General features: G+C 40.0%; 1 protein-coding gene across 2 annotated transcripts in view; it reads left to right on the plus strand.

The window, feature by feature from the left end:
• Positions 1 to 974: 974 nt before the first annotated feature.
• The window catches only part of LOC124156036 (dopamine receptor 2-like), a 427,253-nt gene continuing 414,869 nt past the window's right edge, over positions 975 to 13,358 (plus strand). For both annotated transcript variants that reach the window (XR_006864255.1, XM_046530331.1), the window contains exon 1: positions 975 to 6,355. Coding sequence is in view for 1 of the 2 variants with exons in the window: in XM_046530331.1 (XP_046386287.1) it covers positions 4,794 to 6,355 (1,562 nt within the window). In the remaining variant the exon portion in view is untranslated. The remainder of the gene's footprint in view (positions 6,356 to 13,358) is intronic.

Genomic DNA, 13,358 nt, shown 5'->3' on the forward strand with positions numbered 1-13,358 from the left:
CTCAGTTTTGAAATAACGAGATTTGATTAAATGTCCAGAATGCAAATTCATTGCATACCTATGTATCACTGAGAAACTAATAGTGTTTAGAAGTACAATTTATAATTGCCACGAAAAAATGTGTGTAAAACTATAGTAATGCCAGTAATCTTATGAGGTATGAATTTTTTAGGGTACTGGAAGAGGGTAAAGTTGACAATATATGCCCTTGATAAAGCAAGATTTAAAAAAACAATAGTTAGAAAACGAAACTTTGGGTGTATGTGTCATGACCACAACAGCAACAGTGTTTTAAAATACAACTTGTAATACTCTAGCCGACTTAGAGTTCTCATGTAATTAATATTTACGTAAACTTAGAGAAAACTACTGCAACCTACGTTTGAAAGATATTATATATAAAAATATACTTGTGGATTTCTCAATTTTCCGGGTTATCGCCGCGTTTCGTGGTCAGAGGTGACGGCAGTTTCGCCAGTATTCCACCAGGCGTCTTTAGGTCGAAGTCACTTAACATTATAAAATATACTAACAAGTATTACCTTATTTACTTTAAATGTCTATCCCTACACAAGATTTTATCTTCTCGGGTGCCCAATTTAACTGATTTTCTTTGTATTTATTGGTGTAATTTTTGGGCCGAGAGTTAATTATCTTTGTTATTATTAAAAACTAATGGGTTTTATAGAGCTTGTAGAGGTTAAGATGGAGACATTTCTCATAAGGGTAAGGAACGTATTATTTTTATATATCTGAGTCCTGTGTGTTGGTTGCGGTAGGGGAATGGAAGATGATCTTCTTTCCCCTTCGTCGTTTACCCTATCTGTGCAGGAGGGGAGGGGAGAAGGTTACAAGACCCCTCCCACCCTCGGCGATCCCTCCCTCTCCTCCCTGCACCCCCCCTCGACCGGCTGTGTGAAACTCCGCGCTTCGCAACCGCCTCTCATTCATCTGTTCGCTGCCGCTGAGCGCGGACGCCAGGGCCTTGTTCCCTCCGTGAGTCCCACAGGTCCCTCGAGCGTCGCCGCGAAGTTCACGGCGCTCATTGGGCGTCTTTCTGACCGGATCGACTGCGCGGCGAACCGAGCTTAACGTTTGTTTGCCGCGAAGAAAAATTTTCCTGAACCTCCTACGTCCATGGTTTTTTAGAGTTGCGTGGAGGTCTTCGTTGTGAATCGCGTGCTGTATCGTCAGTACTGATTTTTCTTGCCAATTTATTCCTCAAGGTCCCCTTACCACACATTCTTTATTTCGCTCCTACACGGTTGTTTTTTTTAATTCAACTGTTTAAAGATATGGTGTTGCTGCGAGTGAGTGCTCCTAACATTCAAGACACCTCAGTTGAAGAAGAGGAGGATGTTTACTTTTCGCTCGCTCTCACCTCAAGAGTTTTCTAAAGTGTGTTCAACAAGGGTAAAGTCTTCACCTGGAAGTAAAATATCGCGGATATTTCACCTGGGAGTGCTGAAGCTTTCTTCTCTGAATTTAGCTGGAATAAACTATGATAAGAATTTTTTATGAGTACCGAAAGAGCTTAAAAAGGTAATTTTCGTCTAGAAAAGAAATCTAGTCGGCATTTTTAGTGTTGAAAGTGTGTTAGGGCTAGCTGCGTGATAATGGTTGTTATCCGGCATAATTTTTCGTTGATATGTAATTTTATGTATCTCTTGTAATATTTTGGTAAAAGCTCAAATTTCGTTTTTTTTATATTTTAAATTTTTGTCTTCCATAAATCGCTTTTGCAACGTATCAAAAAGAAAGCAATTTAAGGGCGTGAGTTGCAGTTATCTTAGAAAACCATAATTACCTCGGAATATTCCTCTAAAATTGATAACTGAATTTCCATTTCTTACATTAGACATAGTTAGCAGTTGATGCAACGGATAGCTATTATTTATTTTGAGTAAGGAACTTAAAAAGTGAATGCAACCAACTCCACAAATTTATCGTCGACAATTAGCATCGTTTAAGTTTATGTGAAAATCATAGTTTATTAGCTTGGCGGCCATAGATCGTAAGTGCTAGACATTTTTATAATTTATCAACATTTGTAAAAAGCGAAGTTCAATGGTGTTATTCACAACTTGAAGGACTAACAAATGTTTTTTTCTAAAAATTTGCGTTCTTGTATCGGGAAAAATCAATTTATATGGTTGCATATAGCATTCATAATTATTTTATTTCATTTGGATGCCTAAGAAATCATTTTTTATATTTGTTGTCAGATAATTGAAGCCTAATTCAATTGCCTTTTGTACTCATGGCATTAAATTTCCCTTTAAGGCGACCTTCTATGTCACCTCTTCGATATTCTTGGAAATCTTCCAATTCTTGGGTCTCTGCTGTACTCTACATCGACCTTTCTATTAGAAAATGAAGTGCTGAGCCAAAGGCTAAAAAAACACAATGCATTGTGGTGGAGTTGCGTGCGAAAGTACCTGCTCTCTCTCTTCCTTCCTTCAAGGTCTTAGCAGCGCTTGTTTCGAGTAAAATAGAGCAAGAGCTTTGTCGCGAAAGTGGAAGATGCTTCCAAGGATTTTCAGATCAAATGGGACCTCTTGATGTTCGCTCAGTGTTGTGCCCCGCCGTGTTGTCAGATTAAGGTGTAATACCAGCAAATTCAGTTGATATAAACTCGTTTCTTACAACACTGATGTAAATTTACTCCCTTCCATTAGGCTTGTTAGACATTTGCTTTCTCATGAGCATGTTTTCGCTGGTGAAATTTAAATGCTTGGGGCTGCGGAGTTGCTAAAATTGCGATGACATTGGCGTACTGCCTTACATATCTCCTTAAAAAGGAAATGCGATAGAGTACAATTTAGATGTAAGAGGACCTGTTGACTTATCACCCTCTGCGATGACAATCATGAAAATGTGCACTGTACTTTTATAGCCTATATGAGGGTGAATAATTTTTATCTAGCTATGCAGAAGCTGAAGCGCTAAAACCTAGAGTATAGTGATTTTTAAAAGCCAACTTCATTCTGTACCTGTATTATGTTCCATGCTTTTTTCACGACATGTTAATACGTAGTTCTTTTTTTAGTGCTTTAAAGTATCATTTTTATTCGATAAATCTCAACAATTTTTTGAGATATTAGTGACTCCCGATCGGATAGTTTCGTGATGTGCAAAATCAATATCATTCTTGCAGGATACTAACGATTTTGTTGTATTTTTCTAAACATCAATAATTTCGTTTGAAGTGAAACGGTCAATGGTACTAATTGTCACTGTATTTTTGTTTTATTAACTCATCCTTCCAAAGTGAGCCTCAGGACACGCGGTAAATCTTATTAGAATTATCAAAATAAATAAAATATTCCATATATAGTCGGACTAGAAGGGTAAAATAGATTTTAGGTAGTACGTTGTATGTGTGCATATTTTGATAGCTGAGTGTTAAAAAGGCGTTTCCCCTTTGTGGTTATGTATGTTTTGTAATTTAATTTCTTATGACAGAGAGCATAAAGAGATTTAATGAACCTTGCAGTATGAAACCCGGAGAAAATGTTTGATTCATGAATCATTTTCCACTCTACATGTGGTGATTGTTTGCATATCAGAGAAATTTATGAATTCCTACGTTGCATCGACAATCCTGTCGGCCTTATACATTTTGAACGCACTGTATCCCCTAAGTGCATGCTAAATTTGAACTTTGACAGCATTGAAAATACATGCGGCCTTTCGGGTATAATAACGTGTCTTAGTGAACCCTTTTGTTAGGAAAGTTTGCTATCATCTTTCTTGCGCCAGGCAGCCCTAAAATGATACTTAGGGAAAATGATATTGTAACTTGGGAAACTGTGGAAAAGACTCAGTTTAGCTACTTATTAAGGTTCCCTGATTAATTCCTTAGTTACAGCCTCCATCCGAAGTATATATACAAACGTCTGTACTATTATCCGCTCTTTGTGAAGCAATGGTCCTCTAGACTGTGTAAGTCGAATGTAGAGTATTGATTATATCATATCCCGCTAGAGAATTTTATGGAGACATTTCTGTGCGCATTTTGTAGCGTACACATCACGTAGATATTATGATGGCTAAGTACAATATAGCATCGGTTGAAGAAAGGAAAAAAGCGAGAACTTGAGCATTCATCTCTTCTGCTGCTGCTGTACCTAAGAACATGCTCGTGCGTGTGCGTCTCCTTTGCGTGTTTTTCAGAGAGGAATGATATTTTTAACAGCGGAAGACTACTACTCCATCGCCGAGGGAACACCTGCAACCTTCGATTTTCTTGTCACCTTCAGTGCAATATAAAAGCTACGTCTCGTGAGGGAGTAGTGTGACTCGGAATATTTCTTTCTTTCATCAAGCCATTGCTGAACTTGAAGTGTTGCAACGCCAGTTTTTAATGAATAATTTGACCTCAAATATGTATTTTCACAGCAGAGTACGTCCATTTAAGCTGTAGAAGGCCATATAGACCAATTACCAAAAATACCAGGTATGACGAAAATCTTCGGCATTCGCTGTGTGATGGACTATTTTCAGCGTCTAATTCAACCGAAGGAGTGATATAGGAATTGTGAATTAATTAGGAAACATAACATAATGGATTTAAGTGCACCCGTATTTCCTCGCAATAATCGCCACTGTCGTTTGCGTGTACATTTAACGTAAAGACAGTTTGCCAGTGAGTGTACGCTTGTGACTGTGAATAACATGGCGCATTTACGCGCGTGATGAGTTCAGTATATTATTGTTTTATGGTAACTGAGAGCAATCAACGCTTCGTAAGTTAGGAATGATTTTAAGTGGCTAAAGACGCAACCGCCTCAATGGCATCTTACAGTTTTTCCCTCGGCGATCGGGAGAAGAGGTCGGCCGAGTACCTCGGCGGTAGCGACTACGACGGCGGAGAGTACTGGGCCAACTGGACCATCATAGGGGCCGATGATCCCCACGCTTACGACGACCTCCCACGGCGCTCCCCCATCCTGGCAGGGGCGGCCGGCGTCGGCAGTGCCGGCGATGAAGCCGAGGAACCCCCGGGAGACAAGTGGTGGCCTAACACCACAACCATCCGCGCCAACGCAGAAGCGGTCCTCACCAACCTGACCTCCGCCTTCGCCGAGGACGGCTCCGACTCCTCCCCGGTGATCGTGGCTTCGGGTGCCGGGAACTCCACCGCTACCTGGGACAATCTCTCTAAAGGCGATGGGATCGCAGCCGAGGACCTGGCCTGGCCCCCGGACGCCCTTTCCCCCGGCCGCTCCGCCCTCGGGGCCTTGTTGTTGCTCTTCTCCGCCGTTACCGTCCTAGGCAACGCCCTGGTCGTGGCTGCCGTCGCCCGGGAAAGGTCCCTCCACACCCCCACGCACCTTTTCGTCCTCTCCCTGGCGGTGGCCGATGGGTTGGTAGGGCTTCTGGTCATGCCCCCGGGTGCCACAACGGAGGCCTTGGCGGGGGCCTGGCCCTTCGGTGCGGACGCCTGCGATGCCTGGAGGTCCCTCGACGTGCTCCTTTCGACGGCGTCCATACTGAACCTCTGCGTGGTGTCACTGGACCGCTATTGGGCGATCAGGGATCCTCTAGCCTATCCGGCGCGGATGGGCAGACCCAGGGCCGCTGTTCTCGTGGCGGGAGTTTGGCTCTGCTCGGCGGCCATCTCTTTCCCGGCTATCGCGTGGTGGCGAGCCGTCAGGGGGGACGAGGAAGCTCCTCCGTGGACCTGCCCCTTCACGGACCACGCCGCGTACCTGATCGTCTCCTCCGCCGTCTCCTTCTACCTCCCGCTGCTCGTCATGGCCTTCACCTACTGCAAGATATACCGGGCGGCGGTGGTGCAAACGCGTAGCCTCCGACTGGGGACCAAGCAGGTGGCGAGCGGAGCCCCGCACGGCAGCGGGTCCTGTGGGGCCGGCGGCGGAGGTAGCGGGTCCTCCGGGAGTTACGTGGCTCAGCAGTTCGGCGGCGGGGACGTGGAACTGACCCTGAGGATCCACCGGGGAGGAGGGAATTGTTCCACCCGGAGGCAGCTGCTGCACCAGAATGCAGACGGGGGCGAGGGTGGAAGTGGAGGTGGCGGGGGGCTGTTCCGAAGGCCTACGACCACGTCGAGGAGGTGTGGGGGTGGCGGGGGCAAGAACAACTTGTCGTTGAGCCGGAGGCTGGCCCGTTTCGCCAAGGAGAAGAAGGCGGCCAAGACGCTGGGGATTGTGATGGGCGTGTTCATTGTGTGCTGGCTTCCCTTCTTCGTGGTCAACTTGCTGTCGGCCCTCTGCCCCAAGTGTCTTCTCCCTCACGGGCAGCTCATCGGGGACATCGTCACGTGGCTGGGATGGATTAACTCCAGCATGAATCCCGTCATTTACGCCTGCTGGAGTCGGGACTTCAGACGGTAAGTACATCGTGTTTTGTTTTCTTTTCTCTCTCCTCCTTACCCACGTATTTTTAAAACTAAAAACCACTATGATCAGGTTTTAATTGATATTATGCCCGCTATGAAAATATCGATCAGAAATGTGAACAAAATATGGCCAATCTTCGAATTCATAGGTACGAAAATTTTGCAGTAAACGCTATGATCATCACCTTTATATCGCATTCACCGTTCTATGATATCATGGAAACTTTTACCCAATTGTACACTCATCTGTGTCAATTTTTCGGAGACTTATTCTAAGTGTGACTCTACGTATTTTACTGAAGCAGGCTTTATTAGAATTTTGTCTATTTTAATGGCATTTGGCCCTTAAGGTTTATAGAGTGATACTACAGGGAATTTTAATGGCCTGTTTTGAAGTAAAATATTTCAGGGTGTGAAAATTGCTGCAATAGAGTACCTTAATAGTTGGAAATGGCAAACCTCAGCTCATTTTAAAGTGCTTTATTGCGTTTTCTTCGGCAATGATGGTCTTTACTATCCCATAGGTTTTTCATCCTTTCACTTTATGACTTAATCAACCATGGCAAATATTTTTACTCTGAATATTATCATAGCTATTGTCAAAAAATTTATAACGCCTCTTATATGCAATAGTTCCTTTTACTCCATTCAGCTAAGGGATCAGTTATTTTGAGAAAAATAGGTATTAGTTGTTACACTGCAATGTAAAGGAAAACATTTTAACTGGTATAGGTATTGACGATCTTCAAATATCAGTTTTAATCAAAGTATTAATTTCCCACTATCCCGTAACTCACAATCTTTTAATTTTTTATCAAATGTAAGAAGTTGCTGTATGTAAAATTAGAAAATATTTTGATTTTAACTTAAAAACTTAAGAATCGTGTAAAGGATTGAAACAAAGATTGTTTTAGGAGAAAAAAGCAGTAAATAAAGGGATTATTCTGCGTTTTGAGTAATAATGGATTTATGTTGCTAAGCACTGCTTGCTTATTAATGTCATGTTGATACATGTTCTTCTGTTACCGTTTGATACTTTGTACCCAATGCTTGCCATCAATTTAAAACATGATGCCCCTGTATTTTTAAGGACGAATTATTGAGTTGTCTTTTAAGAGAAAGTCTCAATAATAGGCTAGATTTTCTCTTTTAAGCATTCTACCATATTGTTTATGCTTTCTGCAATTTTTTTCAGAATTACCTTTTGCGTAGCCGATCCGAGTATGTTCATTATTGACCATGTGATTTATAAAGTGTTACTTCATTCAAATATCCTTGGTAAATTTAGTTGTTGTGAAAATTGGTTTGTAATTTGACGTTCAAATTGGCAAGCTATCACCAATAATTGAATTTTGTATGTACGCACCTAATGCTCTACTATTGAATACTGTTTTTTGCTCAACTTATGCTGGTTTTCAAAGGTATCTCCTTCTTAAATCGATTTAACTACACATTACCACCAAGGAGAGCAATGAACTATAAAACGCGAAAATGGGAAAAATATCGTTAATGGAACTTCAAAAGGGGGTAAATTATGCGCTGAGTAGAATTGTTAATGTCACTGTAATGTTTGATTTCATTCAATGTTATATCAATGTTCTGCTAAGTAATGGGCTACACCGGTTTTGCTGTTTCGTTTCATAGTTTTATCATTATTTGAAGAGAATAATTGGTCCAAATCGAATGATTTTTATCCAGTTACTGATTAATTGATGGATTTATAATACCTGACTGATTAGATGTATTTACTTCAATACTTTTTAATCGACTGGTAAAATGCTCATTTTTCCTAGGACTGAAATGCCGTTACGGCATTACCTTAATTAAAGTTATTGAGTCATGGACGTTCAGCCGATATCAAGCCTGTAATGCATGCTGTACAAGTTATAAGGTTTCTTTATATTTCGATTGTCGCAATAGCTTAGCAGTTCTGTTGCCCTGTTTGTGTCGTTCTTTCCTCTCTTCTTCTCAGGCTCTTCACTCCCCACACAGTCATACTTACAATTTGCGTCCATTGGAATTCTATTTTTGGAGAGTTTATTCGAGTTCATTAACTAATGCATCCATCTATTAAGTGTGCAAATTTATTAAATTGGAATTTTACGGTCTCCGATAAAAAATGTTATTTGGCCATTACGGAAAAGAAGCAGGGGGTTTGGATGCTAAGAGAAAAGTCAGATTACCAAAACATGATCTATCAAATAATAACAAGAGACCAGTTAATAAATCTTACAGGTATTTGAGGCTTGAAATCGCCCACCCCTGAGTAAAAATTAAATTCTTGCATGTACAGAGTGGATGAATTTCTATAAAATGTATCAACTCCGTACATACCTCACATTTTTGCTATGGCATCGTATTTGATATGCAGTAATCATTTCAGTTTCATTAGGAAAACAAATGAAACATTTAACTGTTCTGGCGGTTTTAATTCATGTTGATGGAAAATGGATTTGTTGAGGGGAAATACTTTATTTTAATCTACGAATGCGAATAGGTAAATTCATACTTCTCATTAAGCCCAGTGTTACTAATTTCTTTCATTTTTTTTTGCGATTAAGGATTTATTTTACTTTATTACATGAAAGTTTTGTAATATTCACACTCTAAATCCTAGGATTATTCATCAGGTCTTTGTTGAAAGTTCTGTTTAATATTCACGAATATTTTATCAAATGCATATTTTGTTGCTGATGGCCATTTGCCATCTCATCATCTGCATAAGGAGGTACCTACGCAATTCTTGTTCTGTCCCTTGTTGCACGACAGAGAGCTATATTAAAATTATAGTACTTATCGCTTAAGATATTATTTTATGTTATTAAGATGCTTCGTATCGAAAAAATTTTCTATTATTGGCAAATTGTATTTTTGAGGCAATATTTTTCTTCCATTAGGGAGAACTGCTCATCGCTAATCAATATATTGATTTAATGCCGTCATATATCAAGTGGTCATGAAATTCCCCTTTTGTACGAATGCATTTTGTAACCAGTCTACTTAATTGGTGCAGAGTACCTTATCGAATGATTGATGGAGGTCTATTTGAAATGAAGTATCGGAAATAGCTTTTTCAAATTCTTGTAGATGCTTTCTTTGCAAGGTTGCTCGTTTTCGAAGTCATGAAATTCAGTAAATTTAAAAGTGGCTCGTTTGCTAACTTTTTCTATTCTTTGTCCGTTCTAGTTTTGTACTTAGTTGTTTTTAGCAATAAATAGTCTAGCGTACTTCATTCATAAAATCGGGAATAGGAAGCTCTTAATGGAAATAAAATTCTGGTGTAGATGATTTTGAATCTAGGTTTAATGTATTTACATAGTACACCTATAGGAGAAATTTAAGTCGCATAATGTGTCTCGCCAATTTCGGTTTGTATACATTTGTACAAAATGGTTGAATATTTGCTCATCGAAAAAGAAAACCGCCGTGAATTGCAGCAGATCTTTAATCGAAGCGGTATCATTCTTATTTATTACTTTTCCTTGTAAATGTAGAAGCCAAAAAATTATTATCTGTGTCAAGAAGACTTCCGTGTCTTATTTTCCGAGCTATTTTGTGCGTACATATTTTTGGGTAATTACGTATGAAAAAGGCTATTGTATATCATACAGATAGTTCATTACCTGGGTTCGAAAATTTTCCTTTAACTTACTGATCATAGCATTCTCTTTTATTCCTTTATTCAACTTCCTCTCTTTTCATTCTTTCGAGTCGGTTTTTACCGTCGACACTAATGATGCCCCTCGTCTCCTTTTCTGAATTGGTTCACTATGTGAAAAATAAATCTTCTAGTAATAAAGGGAGTGAAAGACTCTCCTTTGCCGTTTGTTGTTAATTGAAGTGTCTCTATCTTGCGGAAATTTCCTCGTGTGAGATTTTCTATTGAATGTATATGCCCCGTAGTGAACTGTGATTCCTTTTGAGCTCCAATTGATGGCAACGGTCAGGGTTAAGGGTGAGATTCGGTAAATATTTACCCAGACGTTGCGACCTTCTTCCCTCGCCTGTCTTCTCACGCTCGACCTTACAGTTGGCTGGAGGCAACCTCCTCTAACGTGCTCGGAGATAATTGCTGTTTTACACACAGGCATATATACGTGTCTCGTAACGCCTGGGTGAGGGGCTAGGAGATTACTGAGATTTGCTCGGGGTGAGGAGCATGGCAGGAGTGCTCCGTCATGAATATGTCCGGAGAATATGTCTCTTCTTCTCTATAGAATTATAAATTCTCTCTCCTTCCTTGAATTAATGTTCAAACATTTTCTCAACTCTTGAATCTAATATTATATTCGATTTAATTTAAGGTGCGATCACCCTTGAATTTGTTGCGAGCAATTTCTCATGATTAACTTACCTTTACTGTTTTCTCTATATCTGTTACCAAGGCTTTAGGGACCGGGGAGGGAGGGTGAAGTGATTCAAATGCCTCTTTAACCCTTCCGCGACGGTGGGGGGTAACTTAGTTACCCCAAATTATGTTACTGTTGTACAATTTTATTATTTTGTCCCTTTCATATTTTTTTGTATTTGAGCTCAATCACTTTGTCGTTATTTAAGCGACGAAAGTTTTTTTTTTACATTTACATCGTTTTTGAAATATCCAATTTTTATTGGTGGGGTAATTGAGTTTCCCCGCACAGCTGTTGGTGGGAAGAATCTTGATCCATGGTTTTGAATTACAGGAAAGACTAAAATACAAAGTATAATTTATGAATATGATTTAAAATTAAATCATAATTATTTTGATTATGAAATCATAATTTGCGCCTGAAGATGATGATAATTCATTGAAACCCGGGTCGCGCGTCGCGCTCTGATAAAAAATAAGCGGTATAAGTAATTGTGTGACATCCAGGAAAACTTATAATGGAATACCACAAAGTAAATCAAGAGTTAGTGAATTTTGATACTCACCATCTCCAAATAAACTTCTTGGGTATATTTTTCATACATTCTAAGTCTAGATTAAAGTCTTCATGGCTTGTTTTAACTTTACTACACAATCAATAATTATCCACCACGTTTCAGATATTTTTAGCATTAGGAAATCGATGGTCACATTGAGATTTTGATATTGAGAGATGGTGATATTGAGATAACGAGCTGTCTATTATCTGTACCATAAAATACGCTTTCAAATAAGTCTAAATAACGCAAATATGTTGCCAAAAACACAGCTGTAGATAGAGATCTTTGAAATCCATTGACATGAGTAGGCTTGGGTTGAGCCATTAGTTTGAAAGGTTTTAAAGCTACAATTGTGGGTTAAAAAATATTATTGTTTTACCTTGCCGTAACGGATTTCTAGGCTATTTATTTATACTTATTCCCCTTAAATTAATATTATATTGCTTTGTAAGAGCTGTGGTAAACCTTCCAGAATATTATTATTTGTTTTATTTATGCATTTGAGTTCTCTGCCATTGGTCTTGTTAATGAGATCCATGGTTGCAGACGTTTCGGTTATCCATCCACCCAAGAGTTATCAATCGTAGTCGGGGTTTCTCATCCCGGATTGAAAGTCGAGCTCTTTATATATGCTACCGCTCAGGTGTCGGGCCGGAGTTGATTGGTGAATCCCTTTGTGATTGGGTTCTTCGCTTGGCTTAGGTGGAACCCCGAGTCAAGTTTTTGTTGTCACCCGAATTTCAACGCCCTCTGTTGCCTCTCTTTCCAAGAACTCGGTGGTATGGCGAAGCTATTTTCTGTTTTTTCCCTTGACGGCAAAACACCAAATCACGCCGTTATTAATTTGGTTTTTTAACTGTCGAGAGCCCTGAGTGTTCTCGCAGTTTTAAAGGCATAGTTTTTTGGATGATTTGAAAATATTTATCAGCAAAAGTTGGGATTTTGGAGACCACTTAGCATTCTCCAAAGCCTCCTGTTGTTATGCAAATGGCTGAAGTTCAGCATTCCACCCGAAGCAGTTATAACAGCCGTTCTAGGCGTGAGGGGTAAGCTGAAGACTGCTCGAGAGAGATCATCGGCTCTGTCGGGGTCAAAATCCGTGGACAGCGGGCAATTCCGGGCCGGATGCGACCCCTGAAAGCAACCCTTCAACCCTTAACACCTCTATTTATATACGGAAGGGTTAGAGCGTGGAGTAGTGCCATGGAATGTTTTCCTTCCTTAGGGGGACAAAATGCTCCCTAGCATCGCGGGGAGAGGGTGTTTATTTTTCGATCAACCACCCCCTTAACAACGCCTGCTCGTATTTTCTGTCGCCTTCTCTCTCCGATCAGTACGCCCTCTATTTGGCACGCAGAGAGAGGGAGCTTGCCGTGAATGAGAGCGAACTTATAGCAGTGGTAGGAAAAATAGCTCATGGTAGAGATTAGGGGATTTGGATTAGGAGAGCAGATGTAGGACACTAGGGTGTTGCTTATTTTTTCTCGGATTTTTCATTTCTACCTCTAAAAATTGGACAAAAAATTTGATGTAAAAATGGAGCGAATTCAGGCCCTTTAAGGGCTGTAAAATTGTGCGTTATCCCTGAAAATGGTGTAATTAAAAAATCGGGAAAAAATGTTATTGCTATTATGCTCTTTGAGCAACCTCTAAATGTTAAACAAACGAGCTGAAATTTTTAGGACATCCATTCTGCACCCCATAGCACATTTAAAGAGGTAGAAATCAATAATTTTCAAAATAATTAAAAAATAAGCAACACCGTAAGGATCACCATTCAAGGATTGAAATCATTTACTTATAAAGATTTATTCTCCTCGGTTTTTTCATCACCAATATCAGTTTCGTCTTTTGTTTCCTTGCGTACTCGTATCTCTCATAACCTGCACAAATGATCAAAATTTTTCTTGCGGACTCTCACTTGGATTTTATAGGTCTTTTCAAAATCTAAAATACCCTCTTCAGCTACCTCTATTCAAAATTTCTGGCTCCATTGAAAGATTTTTTTCAGAGCAGCAACAAACCTTCTTTTTGGCATATTTACAGGGATTATTGAAGTGAGTTACAGCTTGCAAGATTATAATAC

Source organism: Ischnura elegans, chromosome 3 (assembly GCF_921293095.1).
Source record: "Ischnura elegans chromosome 3, ioIscEleg1.1, whole genome shotgun sequence".
Classification (NCBI taxonomy): domain Eukaryota; kingdom Metazoa; phylum Arthropoda; class Insecta; order Odonata; family Coenagrionidae; genus Ischnura; species Ischnura elegans.